General features: G+C 36.5%; 1 protein-coding gene across 1 annotated transcript in view; it reads right to left on the reverse strand.

Moving 5' to 3' along the window:
* The window catches only part of Tex11 (testis expressed 11), a 289,052-nt gene extending 261,891 nt beyond the window's left edge, over positions 1-27,161 (reverse strand). Inside the window, exons 1-4 of the mRNA XM_021719909.3 lie at positions 27,106-27,161; positions 26,240-26,297; positions 9,253-9,374; positions 4,086-4,170 (exon numbers count right to left, since the gene is read on the reverse strand). Coding sequence (XP_021575584.3) covers positions 4,086-4,170; positions 9,253-9,374; positions 26,240-26,276 — 244 coding nt within the window. The 5' untranslated portion in view covers positions 26,277-26,297; positions 27,106-27,161. The remainder of the gene's footprint in view (positions 1-4,085; positions 4,171-9,252; positions 9,375-26,239; positions 26,298-27,105) is intronic.
* Positions 27,162-27,689: the final 528 nt, after the last annotated feature.

Here is a 27,689-nt window from a genome sequence, read left to right on the forward strand (position 1 = left end):
TTTCAAGCTTGCATCCTATTTCTCCTTATCATTCATTGCCAAACTTAATTAGCTGAATATCTATCCAATACCTCTATTTTCTTGCTACTCAATCTGTTTTGCACCCTTATCTCTTCACTAAACCTGTGCTTCCAAAGACCACCTTCCCTGATTTCACAGAAACATCTCACAATGACCATGACATTTTTGAAAAATACTATCCTCTTGTTCTGAGCCATTCTAGTTCATCATTAAGCAATATCCCTGTACAGGTTATTGCTTAATCTAAGAACTTTGGTCCCATCCTCACATTCAAGATCCAGGTGTTTATACTGATTGCCAATAAGCCTTCAAGCCAAAGACACCTGAGGCTGAAACAAAATACTACTTTAGAATAAAGATGTTTTCTTTGTTGTTGTTGCTCTATTCTTGTCCTCTCACCAATATATTCTTTGACCTTTTGGTATTATAAACATCTTGGTTAGGTGTTTGCTGATCATTACTTTGAACATCTGTCTTACTCTCTTCTACCAATATCCACAGCCTGATCTTTGAATTGACCTAAACAAACATAGTGTTGTACTCTCTGGGATTTATTAATGTTTTATTTTTGCTATTGTTTGGATATGAGGTGTCCCCCAAAAGCTTCTATTAATGCAGGAATATTCAGAGGCAAAATAATGGGATTATGAGAGCTATAACCTGATCGGTCCATCCTAGTTTGAATGGATTGACTGGGTGGTAATTGTAGGCAGGTGGGGCTGACTGGACGAGGTTGGTCACTAGGCTCTGGAAGGGTGCATCTTTGCTGTGGCCCCTTTCCACCCCCTGCTCTCTGCTTCCTTGCTGCCATAAAGGGAGAAGCTTCCCTCTGCTGCATCCTTCCCCCACAATCTTCTTCCTGCCTCACCTTGGGCCCAGAGCAATGGAGTCTCCCATTTATAGACTGAGACCTCTAAAATTATAAGCCCCGAATAAACTTTTCCTCCTCTAAATTATTTTTGTCAAGTGATTTGGTCACAGAAATGAAAAAGCTAACTTTAAAAAATTATTGTTTATTTAGTGTTAACTCATTACTTACTAGATCCTCAAACATAATTTTTTCCTTGGTTTCTCTGGTCTGGAGTCTTACCTTGTTCCTTTCACCTATTACCTGCCATAACATGGTATGAAAACCCAATAATGAGTAAATGGGCACTCAATAAATGGGTAATGAGTCTCTAGAATTTTTAAATCACATTTTGGTCTTCTATTCTTATTCTTTTTCTTCTCAGTAATTAAATGGAAGATTCAAGATTTTAAAAATGTCACTAATCACTGGGCTTGGGGAGAGTACCTGAAATTCTAGCTACTCAGGAAGCTGAATTAAATGGATCAAAAGTTAGGGACCAGCCTGGGGAACTTAGCAAATCCTGTCTCAAATCAAAAGTGCTGGGGATGCAGCTCAGTGGTAGAACACTTGCCTCATATACAGAGAGGCCCTGGGTTCTAATCCCCAGTACTTCCAGGGGGAAAAAAAACCCTCCCTACTCTGTTTTTTTCCTCAATACTACTGGTTCTTAAAATTTGGTGGGCATGAGAATTCTTTTTTCATATTATAGACATGCCCAGGTTTCATCCTGAACCCAAATGAATCCAAACCACCAATGGCGGGGGGGTCAGCAGGGCTGGAGTTGTGCCTCAGTGGCAGAGTGCTTGCCTAGCATATGTGAGGCACTGGGTTCAATCCTCAGCATCACATACAAATAAATAAATAATATAGGTACACCAACAACTAAAAAACATTTTTAAAAAATATCAATGGTAGGGACTGGGCATCTGTATTTTTAAGAGGTTTTGCAGATAATTTCAGGTTATACCAATATTTAAAAATCACTGCTATTTATTTTCTCCCTCAGAGAATCAATTACTCTTGTAGCTTCGACTATCACCCTCATGTAAATAACTGCCAAATCTACAGGTCCAGCTCAGATGTTTCTCATAAGCTCCAATTTCACATCTGCCTTCTTGCTGCAAATGCAACAGGTCTAAAACTGGAATTTACAAGTCATTCTTCTACTGATTCCAGAACATATTTCCATAATTCTTCCAAATAATAAAAAAGTAGTTTATAAATATTGATGAATTATTTCATCACAGAACATAATCCAGGTACACTGAATTTATTTTAAGGATACAAAGTATCTCCATATATATATATTAGAGGTTTGCTGCATTGCATATAATTCTCCACTGTATTAACAAAGCACTAGTTGGGCACCTATAATCCCAGCCACTCAGGAGGCTGAGGCAGGAGGAGCGTGAGTTCAAAGCCAGCCTCAGCCAAAGCGAGGCACTAAGCAACTCAGTGAGACCCTGTCTCTAAATAAAATATAAAATAGGGCTGGGGATGTGGGTCAGTGGTAAAGTGCCCTCAGTTCAATCCCCAGTACCATCCCCCAACACACACACACAAAAAAGCACAATACATTTAACAAGCACCTAAATATCTGAGGAAGCAATGACACATGCAACTCAGTGCAGTGGTACATGCCTGCAATCCCAGTGACTCGGAAGGCTGAGAAGCAGGAGGATCACAAATTCGAGGCCAGCCTGGGAAACTTGAAACCATGTTTCAAAATAAAATAAAAAGGGATTGGGATGTAGCTCAGTAGCAGAGCACCCTTGGGTTCAATCTCCAGTACCAAGAAAAACAAATCACTGATATATGAAGCAGGACAATACATTGGGAAAGATCGTTGGGTCGCAACACCCATTTTATATATATCAGAGTCAAGAATTAATGTATTTTGCTGGCTGTGGTGGTGCACACCTATAATCCCACCAGCTTGAGAGGCTAAGGCAGGAGTATTGCAAGTTCAACCCAGCCTCAGCAACTTAGTGAGGCTCTAAGCAAGTTAGAGAGACCTTGGCTCAAAATTAAAAAAATAAAATGGGTTGGGGATGTGGCTCAGTGGTTAAGTGCCCCTGGATTCAATCTCTGGTACCAAAATTTTAAAAAAATTAATATATTTTAATATCACACAATTCACCTACATACTAACTTTCTCCCACAGATAAAACTTAACTCTTCCCTCTCTATAACTCAGAATTCAAGGCTTGTTGGGAACAATGATATTGACATATATCTTAAAGAGAAAGAATTATTCTTTAAACATCCTAATAGAGGAGTAAATCATGAGTAAGCATATTATTAATTCTATTAACCACCAATTAATGTATACCTACATTGAAATTATATACAGTTTTGTTTGTATTTACAAAGATAAATACACAGTAATAAATTCTATATGTTGCATACAAACACATCATTTGTCTTTACAAAGTCAAGAAGTAGAGATCCATCCTTTGATTCACTGCCTGAATGTATCCTATATATTGGGACAATATACTTTCATAAATCCATTTGTTGTCACTATTCTTGTTGAAAAAAAAATTAATTATCAGTACACTAGACATTGCTCATTTAGCCAAAGCATTAGCACTTTGTCAGATAGTAAGCACTGGTTTTCAAGCAAACAGCTTCCCTTTCTACATTCAAATCATCCAAGATAATGAGTCTGGTTTGGGATTTGGGTTTTGTAGTTATTGTTCTTGTTTTTTACCTGTGGAAGTAGAAAGAATCTTTAGTTTCTCTCAGTAACTCATTCCAATGTTTATCAACCTACCTCTCGAGGAAACTATTCTTTTCAGTGTTAAAAATTTAAATCCCTCACATTGCAACACTTTTCAATCTTTTATTAATGGAGAGGGGCAATTATTCAATGGTCCTTCATGTCCTGAAGATTTTGATGATTTATTTTCCAATGGGAAATCATCTATGTCCTTTCACATCCCCTCCAGTTTTCAATTTCCCATCCTTTAATCATTTGTCCTCTAGACTATCTTGTGGTGATGCCCACAAACTCATAAAGAGCTAAACTCTGAAAAATCATAAAAACTGAGGAAAGCTATTTGCTTGAAAAACCAATGCTTATGAATTATTTTGTTTGTCTTTTAACAAATCTCCTAGAAGTGGTCAAAACATTATTCAAACTGTGAGAACATTATCTAATGTCTAGTAAGAATACTCCTCAAAATGAGTCACAAAATGTATACATACGTACGTTTAACTGTCTGCTCTTCACTCATAAACAAACCTATTCTCCTGGTAACTGCCCAGTTCCACAGGTTTACTGCCATTTCTTCAATCTGGACAAACAACAAAATATTGGATTTTAGTTGATGATATATATACCAAAGCATTAGGGGATAGGGAATTGTACTGAAGTCAGCAACTAACTTTGAAATGCATCCAAAAAATTAAGATGGGTTGATGGATAAATGGAGAGGTGATAAAGCAAATACAATAAAATGTTTACAACTGTAATAGCTCAGTGGCAGAACTCCTGTCTAGTATGCATGAGGCCCTGAGTTCAATTTCCAGTACCACAAAAAGGAGAAGAAATAAAATGTTTACAATTGTAGAATCTAAGTGTTTGTTAAATAGATGTCCAATGTAAAATTCTTTCTTTTAATTTTGTTTGTTTATTCATTTGCTTTATTTTATTTTATTTTTGAGATACTAGGGATCAAACCCAGAGCATCAGACAATGCTGTACAACTGAGATACATCCCCAGCCCTCAGCTCTCTTTTTTGAAAGTTTTTATAATAAAATGTTGGAGAAAGAAAAAGATTTCTTTTTGTGATACCAAAAACATTACATACATTGTCATTTTAGCTATATACATTTTAAATGTAGACGTTATTAAATAAAACACATTAAATTATGGTAGTTATATTAAAGTGGTATGATTACAGATGATTTTTCTCCATTTTTCAAACTTTTTATAAGTTGTTACTTTATGACTTTAAATAATTCTGTATTTTTCCATATTTTATTAGAAAGGATATGGCAAATTATGACTATAAGTTATTTCATAGTCACAAAATGCATAATTTGTCTAACAAATATATATTAAGCACTTACGTTGCAGGTTTTGTGTTGTTTATATAAATGTATAATGAGGTCTGGGGCTATAGCTCAGTGGCAGAGTGCTTGCATAGCATGTGTGAAGCACTGGATTCCATCCTTAGCACCGCATAAAAATAAATAAAATAAAGGCACTCTATCCATTTACAACTACAAAAAAATTTTAAATAAATGTATAATGATAAACACAGCAAATATATGTATCATAAATAAATTATGTGACAAATAGGCTTTCTAGAAAGAAAACAAATTCAAGGCATTTCCAAAACCAAGTAGATCTTTGTGTGAAATAAAAACAGACTCTTGGGCTGGGATTGTGGTTTAGTGGTAGAGCGCTCGCCTAGCACATGCGAGGCCCTGGGTTCGATCCTCAGCACCACATAAAAATGAATAAAATAAAGATATTGTGTCCAACTACTACTAAAAACTAAATAAATAAATAACAGACTCTTGGCACAGAATCTTATAATATCTTTTCACTAACATCTAAGTACAAGAAGAGATTATAATTTAAAGAGATTTACATACTAAGGAATCCACTATCCAATAAATGAGGTGCACATGCCTATAATTCCAGCTACTCAGAAGTGTTAGCCAGAAGGATTGCAAGTTCAAGTCCAGCCTCAGAAATTTAGTGAGGCCCTAAGCAACTTAGTGAGATCCTGTCCCAAAACAAAACAGAAATGGACTGGGAATGTGGCCCAATGGTTAAGTGCCCCTAGGTTCAATCCCTGGTAGCAAAAGAAAAGAAAACATAGTGATATATTATCATGATTCTAAGTTAGGAAAAATCTTCTTAGACATGACATCAAAAGCACAAGCAATGAAAGAAAAAATAGACAAATTATACTTCATCAAAACTAAAACGTTTTGCTTCAGAGGATGATACCATCAAGAAAGTAAAAAGACTCCACAGAACAGGAGAAAATATTTGCAATGTGTCTTTAGAATACATAAAGATGCTGCTACTCAGACTAAAAAGAAAAATAGCCCAATTTAAAAATTGGAAAATGATCTTAACAGACATTTCTACAAAAAAGATAAGCACATGAAAAGATGTTCAAAGACATCTTAGCCATCAGGGAAATGCAAATCAATCTCACTAAAATACCACCTCATCTCCTACTATCAAATAACAGAAAATACCTGGGCACAGTGGCAATAGCCTAAGACTCCAGCAACTCAGGAGGCTGAGGCAGGAAGTTCACAACTTTGAGGACAGCTTAGGCAACTTAGCAAGACACCCTGTCTCAATATAAAAAAAATAGAAAGGGCTAGTAATATAGTTTAGTGATAGAGTGCCCCTGGGTTCAACCCCCAGTGCCTAATAATAATAATAGCAACTGCTGGTGAAGATGAGAAGAAATTGGTATGCTTGTACACTGTTGATGGGAATGTTAAATGTGCACCATTTAGTTGTTCCTTAAAAAATTAAGTAGGCTAGGCACAGTGGCACACACCTGTATTCCCAGCAACTCAGGAGGCTGAGGGAGAAGGATTGCAAGTTCAAGGTCATCCTCAGCAACTTAGCAAGTCCTTCAGCAATTTGATAAGACCCTGTCTCAAAATTTAAAAAAAAAAATGTAAAGAGCTGGGGATGTAGCCCAGTGGTAAAGTTCCCCTGGGTTCAATCCCTAGTGCCAAAAAAACAAAATTAAAAGAATAATTACCAAATGATCTATTTCTGGGTATATATCCCTAAGAATTGATAACAAGGACTTGATATTTATACTCCTATGTTTATGGCAGCATTATTCACAATAGGCAAAAGGTGGAAGCAACCTAAATGTCCTTTGTCAGATGAATGGATAAACAAAACATGGTATATACATACAATGGGATATTATTCAGCATTAAAAGAAAGAAATTCTGACACATGCTGAAACATGAAGGAATCTTGAGGACATTATGCTAATTGAAATAACCCTGTCACAAAACCACAAACATTATATGATTCCACTTATATGAGGTACCAATAGTAATCAAATTTATTAAGATAAAAAATAGAATGCTGGTTTCCAGGGGATAGGTGGGGAGAGAGAGTTGTTTAAGGGCAATGAGTTTTAGTTTTGCAAGATGAAAAGAGTTCGGGAGAATGGTTGTACAACTATACAACAATGGGAACATACTTAACACGACCGAACCTTACATTTTTACATTTAAAATGATTAAAATGGTAATTTAAAAAAATATATTTTTTAGTTGTAGATGGACACAAAATATCTTTGTTTATTAATTTATTTTTTATGTGGTGCTGAGGCTTGAACCCAGTGCCTCACACCTGCAAGGCAAGCGCTTTACCACTGAGTCACAATATGTGACTTTAGAATACATAAAGATGCTTCTACTCAGACTAAAAAGAAAAATAGCCCAATTTAAAAATTGGAAAATGATCTTAACAGACATTTAAAACGGTAAATTTTGTGTTATGTCTATTTTTCCATGATTAAAAAAAAAACAGGGCTGGGGAAGTGGATCAATGGTAGATCACTAGCCTGTCACACACAAGGCCCTGGATTCAATTCCTAGCACTGAAAAAAAAAGTTAGCATAAAAAAATAACACAGTGAGATAGCACTTCACACCCAGTAGGATGACTATATTCAAAAAGACATACAAAGCTGGCCACACCTGTAATCCCAGAGGCACAGGAGGCTGAGACAGGAGGATTGAGAGTTCAAAGTCAGCCTCAGCAAAGGCAAGGCACTAAGCAACTCAGTGAGACCCTGTCTCAAAATAAAATACAAAATACAGCTGGAGATGTGGCTCAGTCACCAAGTGCACCTGAGTTCAATACCTGGTACAAAAAAAAAAAAAAAGACATAAAAAATTTCGGCAAGGATGTGGAAAAACTGGATCTCTTATACCCTGCCAGTGGGAATGGAATCTGATGGTTCTCAAAAGTTTAAAGAGATTAACCACATGATTTAGCAATTTCACACTTAGGTGTACACCAAAGAGAAATAAAAATATAAAAATCTGCAGACAAATACTCAGCGGTAATTCAGCAGTCAAAAGGTAGAAACAATCAAAATGTTCATGAATGAGCAAACAAATAAACAAAATGTTATATATCTATAGAATGTAGTATTTTCAATCATAAAAAGTATTCGATATTGAGCCAGCACAGTGGTAATCCCAGCGGCTTGGGAGGCTGAAGCAGGAGGATCGAAAGTTCAAAGCCAGCCTCAGCAATTTAGTGAGGCCCTAAAAGGAACTCATTGAAACCCTGTCTCTAAATAAAATACAAAATGGGGCTGGGGATGTGGCTCAGTGGTTGAGTGCCCTTGAGTTCAATTCTCAAGTACCAAAAAAAAAAAAAAAAAAAAAAAGTAAGCAATGTTTATACATGCTACAGCATGGATGACTTTGAAAACATCATTTTAAGTGAAAGAAGTCAGTCACAAAAGACAACATCTCATATGATTCCATTTACATAAAATGTCCAAAATAGGCAAATCTATAGAGATCAAAAAAGTAGATTTAGTGGCTGCCTGAGAAGAGGAAGGGAAAGGGTGTGAGGTTTCCTTTTGGGATGATGGAAATATTCTAAACCTAACTGTGGAAATTGGTGTACAACTCTATGAAATACCAAAACCCAGTGAATTTTTATACTTGAGTTATATGGTATGTTAAATATATCTGAATAAAGCTATTATATATGTCTTAGTATTTTGCTTTTTATTGATGTATTATGATTATACAAAATAGTGGGATTCACTGTTATATATTGACATATGCACATAATTTGGTCAATTTCATTATCCATTTCCCCCTGTTTCCCTCCCCTCACCCCACTTCTGTCCCCCTTCTCTACTCTACTGGTCTCCCTTTTTTTTTTTCATGAGAATGAGGAATCCTTTTTTATTTTTTCTTCACTACTGGGTGACTTCCTACTTTGTTGCAAATGGCAAGCAAAAGAACTATTATTTCATGACTATTATATGCCTAGGACTTGAAATATAATATTTTGTTAATTATTTAGGTAGGTATTATTAATAATTACATTGTTATTAGGAGGTATGCATTATTATTAACCTTATCAGATGACAAAACTAAAACCTCAAGAATTTAAATAATAAATATTAAACTTAAGCACATATTTCTTTTGGTTCCTAAAACTATTTTCCCTATGCTTTAGGCTTTAAAATCCAAAAATATATTTCTCTATGTTTAGCAATGGTTAAATAAGAAAAAAATATTTTACTTGTACCTTAGTTAAAATAATGAATTAACAAAACTTATCATAGTTTACTCCCAGTACCAAAACAAATTTATCATAAAATTATTTTTATACCAACCTGAGCATCCTCTATTTCAGCCATAGACTCCCTGTTGATATTTTCTATGTCCTTGAAGAGTCTATCAATTACCTCAGGTATGCTAGGTGAATTATCTGTTATGGTCAGGTTTTCAACAATTTCTGAAATAACAATGAATGATAAATGTGCTATGAAATCACCACTGGCAAAAAGCAGCAAATCATTTCTAAATTTCCTCCTAGATCTTTGGCCAAATGAATATAGCATGAAGGAACCTAAAATTTTCCTTAGAATAAAAATTGGAGATAGGGTATCTTTTAGCTAAAGGTACAAATAAAATTTGTATTCCCTGGGAGTCACTTATTTATAACTTAATCATCATTATTCCCTCTCAAAAAGCAGAATGCATTGACTTCAAAAAAGTAATCTTATTATCAGTAATCTCAAAACCACAAAACAGAAGTTAACAATGTCTTCAAAATAGAAAAAACAGAAATTCTGAAGGGAGACCTGGATATGTGCCCTGTAAAACTGAAAATACTTATTAATATTTTCAAGCATTAAGCAGACATTAATTTATGCTGGCTTTGAAATCTTGACCTTATTTCATGAGAAAAAAATGACATGCCTAATTAGAGACAACATGAACCAGTTATTGAATCTGTACAAATGATGTCACCATTTTCTAAACAGTCTGAACTCCAGATCCTCCATACAGCTGAATCTTACTAGGCCATGGAATTCCTTAAAAAAATAAGCATGAAGTAGAATCACAATTGATGCCCTGCATGTTATCAAAATTGAGGGGTTTTCCCAAATATAACAGTAATTTATATAAACTATGTGTCTCTAATTTCTCGAAACTTTTCTAAGCATCAAACAAAAAGAAATACTATTAACATTCATTAAAAAATAATATAAAATCACCTTCCAAAAGATTTTTTAAGTTGCTAAAACAGATTTTGTGTGTGTGTGTGTAAGGCTGGGGATTGAACCTAGGGTCTTATACGTATAAGACTAGTACTCTACCACTGAATTGTATCTCCAAATCCAACAGATTTTTTTTCAGTACTGAGAATTGAATCCAGGGGTATTCTACCACTGAGCTACATCCGAGTCCATTTTGTTTTTTATTTTGAGACAGTTTTGCACTGAATTGCTGAGGCCAGCCTTGAACTTGTGATCCTTGAGTCCACAGCATCCCCAAGTAGCTGGGATTATAGGCATGCACCAACATACCTGGCAAAAAACAGAATTTTTAATCTGATAGACTAAAGAATAAATCAATCACATTTTTCCCCCTGCTGGGAACAGTGGTGAACATCTGTAATCTCAGCAACTTGAGAGGCTGAGGCAGGAGAATCACAAGTTCAAGGCTAGCCTCAGCAATTTAGAAAGGCCCTAAGCAACTTAGTGTGACCTTGTCTTAAAATAAAAATAAAATAGGTTGAGGAGGGTCTGGGATGTAGCTCAGTGGTAGAGTGCCTGCCTAGCATGTATGAGATCCTGAGTTCTATCCCCAGTACACACCAAAAAAGGGGAGGCTAGGGATATAGCTCATTGATAAAGCACCCCTGGGTTCAATCTCCAATACCAAAAAATTGTTTTTCAATTAAATGTCAGAAAATAGATTAAATGTCAGAAAATAGTCTGGTATAGAGGCATAAGCCTATGATTCCAGCAACTTGGGAAACTGAGGCATATTTGAGGTCAGCCTGGCAACTTAAAGAGACCCTGTTTCAAACTTAAAAGGGCTGGGGATATAGCTCAGTGGTAAAACACCCTGGGTTTAATCCCCAATATAAAAAAAGAAAGAAAGAAAAGAAAATAGATTCATCTAAAGACTTCACAAAGTAAAGTATGTTCAAATGTACTAAAAAAATTTTTTTTATTAGTGCATGGAGGGCTGGGGATGTGGCTCAAGTGGTAGCGCGCTCGCCTGGCATGCGTGCGGCCCGGGTTCGATCCTCAGCACCACATACCAACAAAGATGTTGTGTCCACCGAAAACTAAAAAATAAATATTAAAATTCTCTCTCTCTCTCTTTAAAAAAAAGAAGAAGAAGTGCATGGATGCGGGGCTAGGGTTATGGCTCAGAAGTAGAGTGCTTGTCTATCACATCGAGGCCCTGGGTTCAATCCTCAGCACCACATAAAAATAAATAAATAAAATAAAGGTATTGTGTCCAACTACAACTAAAAAATGAATATTAATAAAAAGAAGTGCATGGATGCTTGGGCTGGGGTTGTGGCTCAGTGGTAGAACACTTGCCTAGCATGTGTGAGGCACTGGGTTTGATTCTCAGCACCACTATCATCAAATAAAATAAAGATCCATTGACAACTAAAAAATAATAATTAAAAAAAAGAAGTGCATGGATGCTTCAGTACCCATTGAATGAACAAAGATATTAGGGAAAATATACCACACAAGGTGATAAGATATGTATGGAAAAGAAAAAAACTCCTATCTTCCTTTTCTCCATAAATTACTTAGTGGAAAGACTAGTATAAAATATCTTGGAGTGTTAGAGCACTTATTAGCATTTTAAAGGCCATGAGTCTGTTTGCCAGCACTGAAAAAAATATCTTGTCTCTTCTAGGATCAGGTAAGTTTACTTTGAGGTGAGAGGCATATATTATAGACCTTGCTGAAAATATTGATAAAAGGATCAAGGTGGCTTTTATCTTTTATTTTTATTTATTTTTATTTTTTAGTTATAGATAGACACAATACTTTATTTTAATTTTATTTTTATTGGTGCTGAGGATCGAACCCAGTGCCTTACATGTGCCAGACAAGTGCTCTACCACTGAGCTACAATCCCAGCCCCAGGAAGTTTTTAAAAATCCAAATGTTGTCTTAAAACAGAGATTTTGGAAAAAAATCAGTGTTGGGGATCAAACTTATGGCCTTGAGCACACTAGGCAAGCACTCTGCCACTGAACTAAATCCCAGTCCCATATCACATATACTATGCAAATGCTCTACCATTGAGTGACATCCTCAGCCCCAACCCAATATAAATTTTTAATTTGACTTCCTTTTTTAAAAAATCCTAAGATGTTATTGTAGAATACCAATTATAATTCCTTGTTAGAGTATATAATACTATAAAGACATTAATTTTGATTTGTGAATGTTCTCTTAAGTGGTTAATGTTTTATACAACTCAATTTTGTCAAAATAATTCTGGTCCTTTCAAAATACATTTTTAATGTCACTCAGTAGAGCAACTTGATTGACACTAGCTGAGGCAATAAGAGCGTAGCAGTCTTTTAAGATAAAATGGAGTCAGAAAAGCTGGGTAGATAATAGAGATCACATAGTAGAATAAGAGCTGCACTATGAAAGAGCAATTTGCTTCTGAGAGAAGCTCAGAAAGAGCTTCTATAAATGCAGTCTACTCTTGAAATATGAAGACAACATGCTGTATTAAGATTACATCATACCAAATCATACATTTTGGGTAAAATGATTAAATTATCTTCCTGACTATTGAAATACGTTCTGATTTATAGCATGATTCAGTCTATTTAATTTGCATGAGATTTATCCTAGTTAAAACTACGGAGTCACTCCATTGAGGCAGCCATGTTCATCAGTATCAATTAATTCTGATTAGGCAGATAGCATTCTAGTACAGTGAAATAGAAAATAAACATTTTCCCTGTCCTTAAGGAAGGAAGCTTCTGTTATAACAGGGAAAAATCTACCAACAGCCTTGCCGTGTCTCTCCCTGTGACCTCCTTCAGCTCAACCAGTCATTCAAAAACCAAAGCAGCTCAAACACCTGCCAGGATCAATTTGAGATTCTACTCAAAGTCACAATGATTATATGCAACTTCTTTAGTGAGAAAAGAACAAATAACAAAATAAAATAAACATTTGCATAGTTCTTTACAGTCTCAAAGCTTTTCCATATATATTCTTATTTAATCTTCAGTCTACTCTGTAAGGGAGACATTTTTATTTTTATAAGATGTGGAAGCATGCACAAGGCCATGAGTTCCATCACCATCATCAAAAAAAAAAAAAAAGTGGAAACTGACACTTCACAAAATGAAACGACTTCTGAAAGGTGATATAAAGAGAAAGTAGTAAGCTAGGACTTGAACTCAGACTTTCTGATTTGAAATTCTAGACTTTTCACTACACTGGTTATATTGAGAAGGGCATGGAACAAGTAATAAATCAATAATCTGAGGCAACTAAAAAGGAGTAGAGAGAAAATGTACCAGGACCATTCAAAATGCTAAGCCATGGCTCTGACCATGAGCAAAAATATTCTGACTGAAGAGGCTGGTTTGAATGACAGCAGCTAAAATATCCAAAACAGTAACTAAAGGGCATAGAAAACTCAAGAAAACACATTTAGACACAGACTAAAATCACACTGTAAACCATAGTCTATATCTATGGTCAGGAAGATGACATTTTTTTCTATACAATGTTCCAGCCAATCTCAAACGACAAACTGGGTACTGTACAAGAGAATTCAAGCAGCGAGTCATAATTCAGAAGTCATATGGAACTGCATACACCACAGCTTTAAGAGACCTAGTCACAGCAGTGTGTTGTAGTTCTGAGCAGTGTCCTTATTTGAGGGCAACTAGGGAAGGACAAGCAGAAATGATACAATTACGCATATGAAAAATCCCAGCTCAGTCTGGTGTCATGCCCGTAACCCCAGTTACTCAGTAGGCTAGGGAAGGAGGATTCAAAGTTCAATGCCAGCCCAGGGAACTTAGCAAGACCCTGTCTCAAAATAAAAAAAAAAATACTGGGGATATAGCTTAGTTGTAGAGTGCCCCTTGGTTCAATCCCCAGTATTGCAAAAACAACAACAAAATTTAAAAAGAAAAAAAAGAACAGAAGAAAAATAATGAAAAATCCTAGCTCTCAGCTTCCTAGGGAAGGAAAAAGTTGAGATCCACGCATCCAATTGCCCAACTACCCTGAGGCCAACCAAAGAATTAGCATCTGTCTCTCCAGTAAGAAGCTCCAGTGAGTCCAGCATGCTCAAATCTCCCAAGAGACAATCGAGACAGAGGCTTACACTGGTAGATGCCATACCTTAGTCTACTCTGGCTTAGCACAGAACAAGCAGACAAAAACTACATCTGCCTGTTCTCTCTGGGGAAGGAAAATGTTGGTAGAGGTAGAATCTCTAGTGGGACTAGTTGGTGGGTCTTCTCATAGACAAAGCAAGTCAAGGCAGACTGTGTTTCTTTCTTTGCCTAATACACAGACACAAACACAGAGAGTCAAGGAAAATAAAGAACCATACAAAGATGTTCCAAAGGAACAAGCTAGTGAGTCATGAATGGGTGAACAGGGAAGGACAATGAAGGGCAACTGGGAGCTTTATCTGACAGATTAACACCTGGAAGATGGGGGCTTGTTATGTTAAAACCTTCCCAAACACAATTATGTCCCTTAAGGAAAAGGAAAACTAGTATTTCAAATCTTCTAACACCCTACCAGGTGGTCTGGGCCCCTCCCCTATCATTAGAACTATCACAACCCCCAATTACTCTAGCAACTAAAATATCAAGACCCTCACAAAGAAAACTTGTTGAGGGTTAGTCAAAGGATAATAAACCAATTAAAGGGGCTGGGTATTGAGACAAAAATAGGGAGACTCAATTTCTTTAAAAACTCCACCTCTGTGAACACCAAACCAACCTCTCCTTGAGACAGTTTTTGCAATTCCAATGCTGCCAGTCAAAAGTCAAAAGATGGTCCTGGGTGGGACTCTGGAAACTTCCCTGGGACTTGCAATGAAACTGGAAGGCAGGGAGGGTGTACCAACTTTCTCTTCTCTGAGAGGACTCTTTCCCTTGAGAGTGTCCCCTTTTCTCTTTTTCTATTCATTCAATAAACTCATGTATGTTACTCTGAGCAACATGTCTGAAATCTTTGTGTCATAATTTCAAGAATCAGAGTAAGAGCGGGGGCTCCATGGCTGTCTCAGTTTCATGGCAGGCCTCTACCCTGTAACATCTCCAATCTAGGGTAGTGCTGCATGGCTGTAATCCCAGTGACTCAAGAGATGATGGAGAAGATAATGCTAAGTGAAGTTAGCCAATCCCAAAAAAACAAATGCCAAATGTTTTATCTGATATAAGGAGGCTGACTCATAGTGGGGTACAGAGGGAGAACATGGGAGGAATAGATGAATTCTAGATAGGGAAGAGGGGAGGGAGGGAAAAGGAGGAGGCAGGGGATTAGCAAGGATGGTGAAATGTGATGGACATCATTATCCAAAGTACATGTATGAAGACAAGAACTGGTGTCAACATACTTTATATACAACCAGAGATATGAAAAATTCTGGTACATATGTGTAATAAGAATTGTAAGGCAAAAAAAAACAAAGTACATGTATAAAAACATGAATTGGCATGAACATACTTTATATACAAAGATATGAAAATTTGTGTTCTATATGTGTAATAAGAATTGTAATGCATTCCACTGTTGTGTATTTAAAAAAATAAAATCAATTAGAAAAGAGACTAAGGCAGAAGGATCACAAGTTCAAGGCCAGGCACAGCAATTTATCAAGACCTTCTCTCAAAAATTTAAAAGGGCTGGGGGTATGGCTCAGTGGTAGAGCATCACTGGGTTAAATCCTCAGTACCATTAAAAAAGAGATAAATCTCTAGAAAATGGCCTTAATATGAAAGTTATATGATTTCCTGACAGAAATTAAAATATCTGTCATGAAGATGTTCACTGAAGTCAAAAGAATGATGCATAAAACAAGATGAGAAATCTGATAGAGAAAATATTTTAAAATATTTTTGTAGTTGTAGATGGACACAATACCTTTATTTTTTACTTATTAATTTTTATGTGATACTGAAGATCAAACCCAGTGCCTCATACTTGTGAAACAAGTGCTCCGCCACTAAGCCACAGTCCCAACCCCAGAAAAAATATTTAAAAGTATCAAATATTGCCAGTTAGGGTGGCACATAGCGTAATCCCAGTGACTAGGGAGGCTGAGGCAGGAGGATCACAAGTTCCAGGTCAGCCTGGGCAATTTAGCAAGACCTTGTCTCAAAATAAATTTTTTTAAAAGGGTTCAGGATATAGCTGAAAAGTAGAACACTCCTGGATTCAATGCATAGTACCGCAAAAGAAAAATTTCAAATATTTCTCCAAAGAAGACAAAAAAATGACTAACAGGTACCTGAAAAAATACTCGACATGAGTAATCAGCATGAAATACAAACCAAAACCACAATGGCATACACCTTACACCTGTCACAATGGCTATTGTCTAAAAAATAAAAGGTAAGTGTTGGTAAGGATGTGAAGAAATTATAAACTTTTGCACTCTCGTATTGAGAACACAAAATGATACAGCTGTGTAAGGGTCCGGCGAAAAGTCGGAGGAAGAGACTACCAAGAGACTGACTCATGCAATTGCAGAAGGGGATTTATTGAGGATCCAATTCAGCGCACTGAGGCTCTAGGCTCACTCAAGAAGTGAGAGCAGCCCAGAGCCCAGAGCAGAGGCTAAGCAGTGCTTAAGTACACTTTTTGGGGAGGGCGGGGGCTTTGTATACATCAGAACAAATCAGCATGAGGCACGGGAAAATTGAACAACAATTCTCATACATGATTAGCACATTCATTGGCGGGAACAGGTCGGGTGGGGGTGATTGGTCACTTCTAAGCGGGGTACACATTCAAACTGATTGGTTCGGGCCCTGTATGCCTATGTTTCAAGCTTCACAGGGCCCTAGGCTAAATGGCCAGTAGGGCATTGTCTTAACTGCCTCAAGAATTTCAGGTTCTGGGTGTAGCAGAGGAACTTAACAATAACTGGTCCTTCACTTTTTAACTCAGGCCTTGCAGCTTAGAAACTTTACAATGCCCAGTCTTTTACATTTTAACTCAGGCTTTGCAGCTTAGAAACTTTACCCTTTCAGCTGCTGTGGAACACAGGACAGAGGGTTTCAAGAAATTAAAAACAGCCACGTGCTGTGGTGCACACCCATAATCCCATCAACTCCAGAAGCTGAGGCAAGAGGATCACAAGTTCAAGGCCAACCCGGGCAACTTAGTAAGATCTTGTCTCAAAAATAAAATAAAAAGGGCTGGTGGTAAATTGCCACTGGGTTCAATTTCCAGTACCTCCCCCACCCCCACACACACATAAATTAAAAATAGACGGGTATGGTAATGCATGCTTATAGTCCCAGATACTCAGGAGGCTGAGGTGGAAAGATAACTTATGCCACATAAGTTCAAGACAAGCATAGTGAGCACCAATGAATATCTCAGTGAGATTTCAGCACAGGCTATATATAGTAGACATACTCATGATTCTATAAACTATGTTGCCCTCTGTTGGGACATTTCTTAATAATTCTGCCATTTCTAATATAAGGATCCCACTGTGGCATTTCAAGGAATGAGAAAAGACAGCTCAGGGAGGCTTCCAAATAAATGAAGTCCTTTGAGATTCAATGAAAGACAATCATCTTAGGTGACTTTTTCTACTACACTTTTTAGTCTAGACCTGTACTGTCTATTAGGGTAGCAATACTGAGCTCCTGAAATGTGAGTAATCCCAATTGCAGCATGTGGGGCTGGAGGGTAGTGGGAGAGCACCTGTCTATTTTGAGCACTAGAATCCCAGTGATAGAAAAAAAATTAAGATGTACTATAATTACAAAATACATACCAGATTTCAAGGACTTGGTACAAAAAAAAAAAACACAAAAACAGCCAATCATGATGGCACATGCCTACAATTGTAGAGATTTCGGAGGCTGAGGCAGAGGATTGCAAGTTTGAGGCCAGCCTCAGCAACTTAATGAGACCCTATCTCAAACAGGGTGGAGGCACTGAGGATCCAGCTTTGTGATGGAGCACCCCTGGGTACCAAAAAAAGGATATAAAATATCTCAGTAATTTTATATATTGATTACATGCTGATACGATATTTGGGATATGCTGGGCTAAAAGACAGTATTGAAATTATCATTAAAATTAATTTGGGGGCTGGGGTTGTGGCTCAGTGGCAGAGCACTCGCCTAACACATGCAAGGCACTGAGTTTGATCCTCAGCACCATGTATAAATAAATAAATTAAATAAAGGTATTGTGCCCATCTACAACTGAAAAATAAATATTAAAAAAATTTTAAAAAATTAATTTTATCTATTTATTTTTACTTTTTTAATGTGCCTACTAGAAAATTTAAAATTACTTTTGTAACACACCTTATATTTCTATTGGACAGGACTAGTATATATATACACACTATTTCTATTGGACAGGATATATATATGTGTATGTATATATAATTTATATTATATATTATATACACACACACACACACACACATTGTTTTCTGCAGTCTTTTGTTGTGGTGGTAGTGGTGGAAGCACTGGGGATTGAACTCAGGGCCATTCCTACCACTGAGCTACATCCTCATCCATTTTTTTTATTTTGCAACAGGGTCACACTAAGTTGCCCAGGCTGGCCCTGAACTTGTGATCCTTCTGCCTCAGTGTCCCAAGTAGTTAGGATTATAGGCACACACCATCACACCTGACTATTTCCTGAAGATTTGACAAGCCAAATTAACTAATATCTATCTTCCTAACAATCATTATAAATAAAACAAAAAGAAAATGTAAATCAATACTTTAATAGATCATAAGGGTATTTGTGTAATAACAAATGGAAAGAAGATAGAAATTTAGAGAAAGGAGAATAAAAATTTGTCTCCAAACTAACCACAGGAAAAAGGAGCTAAAATGCTTGATAAACATTTGCCATTATTTAAGAATTAAACCTATTATTGCAAAGGACAACTGGGTTAAATTATCTCATTAAAAATATTTTCTTGGGCTGAGGCTGTAGTTCACTGGCAGAGTGCTTGCCTAGCATGTGTGAGGCAATGGGATTGATTCTCAGCACCACATAAAAACAAACAAATAAAAAAAAGGCATTCTGTCTATCTACAACTACAAATTTTTTAAAATATTTTCTCAACACCATTCAACTACTTTTTGCTATTTCCCCTGTTAAATCGCCTTCCATTTTGAATGGTCCTGATGCTTGATCTTGGGAATTTTTCTCAATCAGGTAGTAAAGCTTAGGAAAACCCCCAGCCCAGTTTCTATTATTTCTTAAATTAAGAGTTTGGGGGGCTTGGAAAGTGGCTCAGTGGTTAAGCACCCCTAGGTTCAATCCTTGGTACTTAAAAAAAAAAAAAAGAATTTGGGCCTTTCAAAAACTTGTCCCCCATAAAGGAAATACTCTAGACAATCTGCTGAAACCTTGTTATAAAAGTATTTTGCATCCTAGCAATTCCACTCCTAGGTATTTTCCCCTAAAGAAATGAAAACCTAAATCCAATTATTATTATTATTATTATTATTATTATTATTATTATTATTATTATTATTATTACTATTACTATTTGGTACCAGGAATTGACTCAGGGGCACTAGAACACTGAGCCACATCCCCAGCCCTATCTTTTCTTTTATGTATTTTATTTAGAGACAGGGTCTCACTGAGTTGCTTAGTGCCTCACTTTTTGCTGAGGCTGGTTTTGAACTTGAGATCCTACTGTCTCAACCTCCTAACCCCCTGGGATTGCAGGTGTGTACCACAGCACCCAGCCTAAATCCATTTTTTTAAATTTACACATGAATATTCATAGCAACTTTATTCATAATAGCCAAGAACATCCATCAACTGATGAACTGATAAACAAATTGCAAAGTACTCATTCAGAGGAATACTACTAGGCAATAAAAGAAATTAACTACTCATATATGCCCCAATAAGCGTGAATCACAAGACAATTATGCTACATGAAAGATACAACAGAAAAAACTATACATACTGAATGATTTTATTTATAAACTAATCTACAGTAATAGAAATCAGAAAAGTGTATGGAGTAGAGAGTGGAGGGATGGGGAGTGACTGCAAAAGGGAATAAAGACTTTTCTAAGGAGATAAGAATGTTATATTTCTTTAAAGGCATGGTGGTTAGACAGGTTACATTTGCTGCCAGGTGTAATGACAAACAACTGTAACCCCATCTACTAGGAAGCTGAGGCAAGAGGATTGCAAGTTTGAAGACAGCCTGGAAAAATTAACAAGACCTTGTCTCAAAATAAAATAAAAAATTTAAAAGGTATGGTGATGTAGCTCAATGGTAGAGCATTTATCTAGCATATGCAAGGCCCTGGGTTCAATCCCTAGAACCACAAGAAAAAAAACATTAAAATGAATCACTACATCATTATATAAAGAGAAAGATGATCATCATCCCTGAATCTAAACAGAAAGAGTATTTTGTGCTCATCATATCAAATCTAGAACTGTGTTTTGTTGTAGGTTCCACACGTAAGGAATAATATGAAAAGAATAGAGCAGTTCAGAAGACAGCACACAAAATTATGAGAAGACTGATGAGAAACCATGTAACATGTAACAGTATTCTTCAAAACTGAACAAAAAGACATGTTCCATCTGCAGAAGGGACTTCCCACAGGACAAGGTAAGTATATTCAAATAGTAGACAAACTGGCATGCAGAAAAGGAGATGAATATATTTGACCTCTGTGGGGTAGAGCTTACACCAGAAATCGTTTGGAATTAGTGATATAAAATATTGGTGTTATGTCAATTCTTCCTAAGAAGCAAATGAACTAAATGAATCATCACATGGCCTTTTGTGGTTCATTTTGTTTCATTTTATTTTTATCATTGTTTGTTTGTTTTACAGTTTTAGGAATTGAAAGCAGGGCTTAGCACATGCTAGGAAAGTGCTTTATCAATGAACTATATCCCAAGTCCTTGTGGTCCATTTTTACAAAACTTGATTAAAAGGGTTATATGTACAGAAAAGAAAACTCAAATTGCCAATAGATCCATGAAAATAAACTCAACTTTGCTAATTGTCAGAAAAATGTAAATCAAAACAAGACCCATGTAAGATGGTAACATTAAGGAAGATTAAACTGGCTGAGAGGTATATTAAAACTCTATAGCATCTTTGCCACTTTTCTGTAAACCTAAAGTTATTTCAGGGCTAGGAGTATAGGTCTGTGGTAGAACATGTGCTTAGTATGTGAGTGGCCCTAGGTACAATCCTCAGCACCAAAAAACAAAACAAAGTTATTCAAAAAATGTTAATTAAAGGGCTGGGGCTATAGCTCAGTGGCTGAGCACTTGCCTAGCATGTGTGAGGCACTGAGTTCAATCCTTAGCACCACATAAAAATAAATAAAATAAAGGCATTCTGTCCATCTACAACTACAAAATTTAATTTAAAAAATTTTTAAATGTTAATAAAGACAAGAATATCCTAATCCAACATGATGAAGATTTATTAAGGAAGTTGGGGCCTAATCCGACATGATGGAGACTCCTCCGTCTATACCCAAAGGATTTAAAAACAGCATACTACAGGGACACAGCCACATCGGTGTTTATAGCAGCACAATTCACAATAGCTAAATTGTGGAGCCAACCTAGATGCCCTTCAGTAGATGAATGGATAAAGAATATGTGGTATATATACACAATGGAATATTACTCAGCATTAAAGAAAATAAAATCATGGCATTTCCAGGTAAATGGATGGGGCTGCAGAATATAATGCTAAGTGAAATTAGCCAATCCTCAAAAAACAAATGCCAAATGATTTTTCTGATTTAAGGATGCTGATCAATAATGTGCTGAGGCGGTGGGGGATGAGAGAATTAAATGAACTCTAGATAGAGCAAAGGGGAATAGGGGAGGGAGAGGAAGTGAGGGGGATGGGGTAGGAAAGACGGTGGAATGCAATGGTCAACATTACCCTAAGTACATGTATGAAGACACAAAGGATGTGACTCTACTTTGTGTACAAGTAGAAATATGAAAAATTGTGCTCTATATGTGTAATATGAATTGTCATGCATTCTGTTGTCATATATAACAAATTAAAATTTTAAAAATAATAAATTACTTTAAGATTAAAAAAACAAGAATACCCTTTACCCTTGCAAAGTTTTAAGTCTGACAATATCAAATATTAGCAAGGATTTGTAGAAGGAGAAGGGTAAAAGATAGTATGAATTGTTAAATCTATTTTGGACAGCCATTTAGCAATATTTATAAAGTTGCTCATAGCTTTTGATCCAGCATATATATACTGCACTGTCTAGTAGGGTAACCACTAGCCACATGTGACTGAATACTGAATACTGTGGCTAGTCTAAAATGAAATAAATATGTTTTAAGTATAAAATACACACTAGGCTATTTAACACGTATGAGTCCCTGGGTTTGATCCTTAGCACCAAAAAAAAAAAAAAAGTATCAAACTCAAAGATTTTGAACCAAAAAACAAAATGTAAAATATCTCAATAATTTTTTAAATATTTTTAAGTTGTAGATGGACATAATATCTTTATTTATTTATTTTTATTTGTATATGGTGCTGAGGATGGAAGCCAGTGCTTCACACATGTGAGGTAAACACTCAACCATTGAGCTACAAACCCAGCCCCTCATTAATAATTCTGTATTGATTATATGTTTAAATAATAACCTTTTGGATATGCTGAGCTAAACAGTGTATCATTAAAATTCATTTCACCTGTATAACTCTTTTTATTTTTTTTTAACATGGGGGTGTTTAACCACTGAACCATATCCCCAGCCCTTTTTATTTTTCATTTTGAAACAGGGTCGTGTTAAGTTGCTTAGGGTCTCACTAAGTTACTGAGCCTGTCCTTGAATTTGTGATCCTCTTGCCTCAGTTTCCCAAATTGCTAGGATTATAGGTGTGTGCCACCATGCCCAACTCTGTTTAATCCTTTATAATGTGACTACTAAAAATATAAAATTATTTATGTTTACACTATATTCTAGCAGGACTGTCCTAGAGCCTCACCCCCTAATAGCTCAACAAATAAATCAACTTAGTGAGCCATGCTAAGCACTATTTATTTATTTATTTTTAGCAACAGGGATTGAGCCCAGGGGCACTTAATCATTGAGTCACATCCCCAACACTTTTTATTTTTTTATTTTGAGACAGGGTCTCAATAAGTTGCTTAGGATCTCCCTAAATTGTTGAGGCTGGCCTCAAACTTGTGATCCTTACGCCTCAGCCTCCTGAGTCTCCAGGATTACAGTTGTGTGCCATCACATACAGCTCTGGCTGATATTATCTATTACATTTTTTGTTTCATTTAAAAATGCTGAACAGCAGGGTGCAGTGGCACATGCCTGTAATCTCAGCACTTTGGGAGGCTGAGGCAAGAGGATCACAAATTTGAGACTGGCCTCAGCAAACTAGGGAGGCCCTAAGCAACTTAGTGAGAGCTTGTCTGAAAAAAAAAATAAAAAGGACAGGGATGGGGACTGGAGTTGTGGCTCGGGGGCAGAGTGCTCGCCTAGCATGTGCAAGGCCCTGAGTTCAATCTTCAGCACCACATAAAAATAAATAAATAAAATTAAGTATTGTGTCCAACTACAACTAAAAATTAAATATTTTTTTAAAAAAGGGACAAAGATGTATCTCAGTGGTAAAGTGCCACTCGTTTCAATCCCCAGTACAAAAAAAAAAAAAAAAAAAGATAAAAAATAGTTTCATTCAACTTGTGCTACAGTGCATATGTACTGGGATGTGGCATAAAACATATTTTATTGCCATAGATGGTGGAAAAATATGTTTGAAACTCCTTGCAAAACACCCCAAAACACAACATTCATTGTAGTGTTGTAGTAACATCAAATATTTGAAATAATTCATATGTCAAACAAAGGAGATTGAATAAATAAACTGTATATTTACATTCAGTGTACTACTACCAATCAGCAGTGGAAATAAATAATCTAGAATTAAAATATACATATGAGTAAATATTCAAAACACAACCCAGAAATTAAAAATAAAACAAAAAACCCACAATGCTGGGGAGGGGGGCAAATAGAAACATAAGTTGCAGGAAAAACACATAAAATGATATTTATTATGTAAACTTTAAAAAGAGCCAGACATGGTGGTGCATGCCTATAATCCCTGTTACTTGAGAGGTTCGGGTAGCAGGATTCTAAGTTTGAGGTTGGCCTGGGCAATTTAGTGAGATCCTGCTTCAAAATTAAAAATAAAAACCAATGAAGGGCTGGAGTTGTGGCTCAGTGGTAGAACACTGGCCTAGCAGGTGTGAGCACTGGGTTCAATTCTCAGCACACGAAAAATAAACAAATAAAATAAAGTCATTGTGTCCATCTACAACTGAAGAAAAAATTTTTTAAAAAAACAATGGGTATATAGTTCAGTGTTAAAGCTTTCCTAGGTTCAATCCCCAGTAGTACAAAAAAAAAAAATGTTACATGCAATATTTTAGTTCTTTGAAACAATGAAATATCTGATGCATATGGCAAACTGTTAAGATTTGACAAAAGTTAGTGGTAGGCATATAGTTGTTATATTATTCTCTATATTTTGCTGTGTGCTTCAAATGTTTATGTAAATACAAGGTCTCAAATACCATATACTTAAGTTATAATCCCTATTTCACACTTATACCTTTTAGATAATATATCCTAAATTAAAACTTAAGGTAGGAGTAGTGGGCTTTATCATTTTTAATTTTTTTTTAGTTGTAGTTGGACACAATACCTTTATTTTATTTTTATGTGGTGCTGAGGATCTAACCCAGTGTCCCGCGCGTGCTAGGCGAGTAATCTACCACTGAATTACAACCCCAGCCCTGGCTTTATCATCTTTTAAAGATTTTTTTTTTTAAATTGCAGTGTTGGAGATAGAACCCAGGGCCTTAGGCATGCTAGCCAAGCACTCTAACCCTCAGCTACCCACTCTCCCCTGCCCTGTCATCATTTTAAAATGAGAAACGTTAACAATATACTGACCTAAACTTTTTAAAAATATTTTTTAGTTGTTGATGTACCTTTAATTTTTATTTATATATGGTGCTGAGGATCGAACCCAGTGCCTCATACATGCTAGGCCAGTGTTCTGTCACTGAAACCACAACCCCAGCCTCCTAAACATTTTTAAAATCATAGATTTGTAGCCACCTTACTTTCATATATTTATCATTATGTGATTGTGAATGTCTCACGTGTCTTTGTTTCCCCAGGAACAAAGGAATGTAATGTAAAAACTCCCATATCTAATCCGGGCATGGTGGTGCATGCCCTTAATCCCAGCCGCTAGGGATTATTACTGAGGCAGATTATTACTGATTGTGAGTCCAAAACCAGCCTCAGGGGGAAAAAAAAAAAACAAAAACGAGGAGCTAAGCAACTCAGTGAGACCCTGTCTCTAAATAGAATACAAAAAAGGGCTGGGGATGTGGCTAAGTAGCCAAGTACCCCTGGGTTCAATCCCTGGTACCCCTCCACCAAAAAAAAAAAAAAAAAAACTCCCATATCTGGCTTGGTTGTGGAACCTGCTCAATCAAATTGCTTTCTATTATGAGAGTTCCCATAAATACCACACATGGATTACCAGTTTTCAAATGAGTTAAGACACAATAAAACACCACTTAAACTTAAAACTACACACTTAAATAAAATCAATTTTTCAGTGTTGGGGATGTAGCTCGGTGGTAGAGCAATTACCTAGCATATGCAAGGCCTAGAATTCAATCCCTAGTACTGCCAAAAAAATTTTTTCCCCTGATGACTATGGAAAGGCCCTTCAGGATCTTGCAGTAATTCTTTTAAAATGTACTTTTAGTTCAGTAGGTTTCTATTTCATATTAAACCAGTGTTATTTTTCATGTCATAAAAATCCTGAAAATAAGTTAAAAATTATGAACACTGTTTCCCTATACTAGCTGATAAAAATTTCCCAGTGTCTTTATTCTGTATCATTTTTAATTCCTATAAGAGAAAAGCTGGAATTATGGATACTCCAAAGAGTCAAAATTCTGAAACAAAATACATTTAGAAAGTGCTAAATCATGCAACAGTTTGATTATTTTTCTTTACTTACTGCAAAGTTAGATACCTTTAAAGTCCATGAAACGAAAGTCGATACCGTCCATTTTTAAATCCCTTGCTCTGCCCTACGAAATAAGAAAATAGTTGAATATCCTGTCCTTTATCTTCCAGTTTCTGGATAAATATCTTTGCAAACATTTTTTCCTATTACTTGTTATCCATAGGGTGGGGGCTGGGGGGGAGAAAGTTGAAAAAATTGAAAACATAGAAAAATTAGTGACAGACCGGGCCAGATTAATATAGGACATGGCCACGCTGTCTTACAACATAAAGGGACCTGCAAAATTCCATTCCAAGACTTTTCTTACCGTAATTCGGCCAGCAACAAGAGAACCAGGGTGAGGGGCGCCCTGTGATTGGTCTGGTTGGCACTTGCTGCTTCCTCCTAATTGGTTCAAAATCCCATGCCCGGCCAGAGCATCCAATCACTATCTTCTTTCCTGATCTCAAAGACAGCTAGCACCTATATCACCCCACTACTAACGGTCACCAACCGTCTCCAATTTCCCCATTTTGATGGAAGTAGGTAGGCCACATATAAACTACAGTAACTACTCTTTTCTCCTTTCAGTGGCCAGGAAATGCTCCTCAGCGTTCTCCTATCTCAGCAAAAAATACTGCCTTTCACCTTGAGAGTCAGCCACCCAGACACTTGATAATCTAAAACCATTGTCTCAAATCCACTCTAAAACGTGATGGGCACATCTTATTGGTAGTTGTCAACTACCCAGCTGGCCTGGAGTTTAACTCTGTGGTAGAGCATTTGCCCATCATGCAACAGACTCTGGGTGAACCGCTAAAAAGGAAAGAAATCACCCAATTAACCCATACCCGAAGCCGCCTCTAACACCCCCTGCTCACTAAATCACTCACCCTGGCCGGGACGCCAGTGCCGAAGCCACTCGCAGTGTCCTCTACACGAATTCCTGTACAGGGCCTAAGGACACTAGGAAAACTCCTCCCCCTATGGCTACGTCATCAAAGGCCACACCCAATTGGCCTTTCCCCTGTATCTCAGAGCCTAACGCTTGGGGCCTTTCTGGATCTTAGGTCTTAAGAATGCAACTGGAAGAATCACTGGATGAAGTCAGGGTGAGACTCACTGGGAAGAAGCAAATATGATGTAAAATGGAAACCTAATACAAATAATTGAGGAAAAAGTGTAGATGGCCAGGATTACAGGAAAGAGGACAGCTGAACTTCACACACACAAACATACACAAGGTAGAGGGGAGATAAAGTACATAATACTGCCCAATAGTTATTCAAGATTGGAGAAGAATCCAGACTCATCTGTAGAACCAAAACTCAGAGACAATCCAGAAGATCGTTTGAGACCAGCCTCAGTGACATAGTGAAATCCCATCTCAAAAAAAAAAAAAAAAGTAGTGACAAAGCTCAGAAATATCAGAGGTTATGGAAAAACTCTACTTCCTAGATATGTTTCTGCTGCTCTG

This window comes from Ictidomys tridecemlineatus, chromosome X (assembly GCF_052094955.1).
Source record: "Ictidomys tridecemlineatus isolate mIctTri1 chromosome X, mIctTri1.hap1, whole genome shotgun sequence".
Taxonomy (NCBI): domain Eukaryota; kingdom Metazoa; phylum Chordata; class Mammalia; order Rodentia; family Sciuridae; genus Ictidomys; species Ictidomys tridecemlineatus.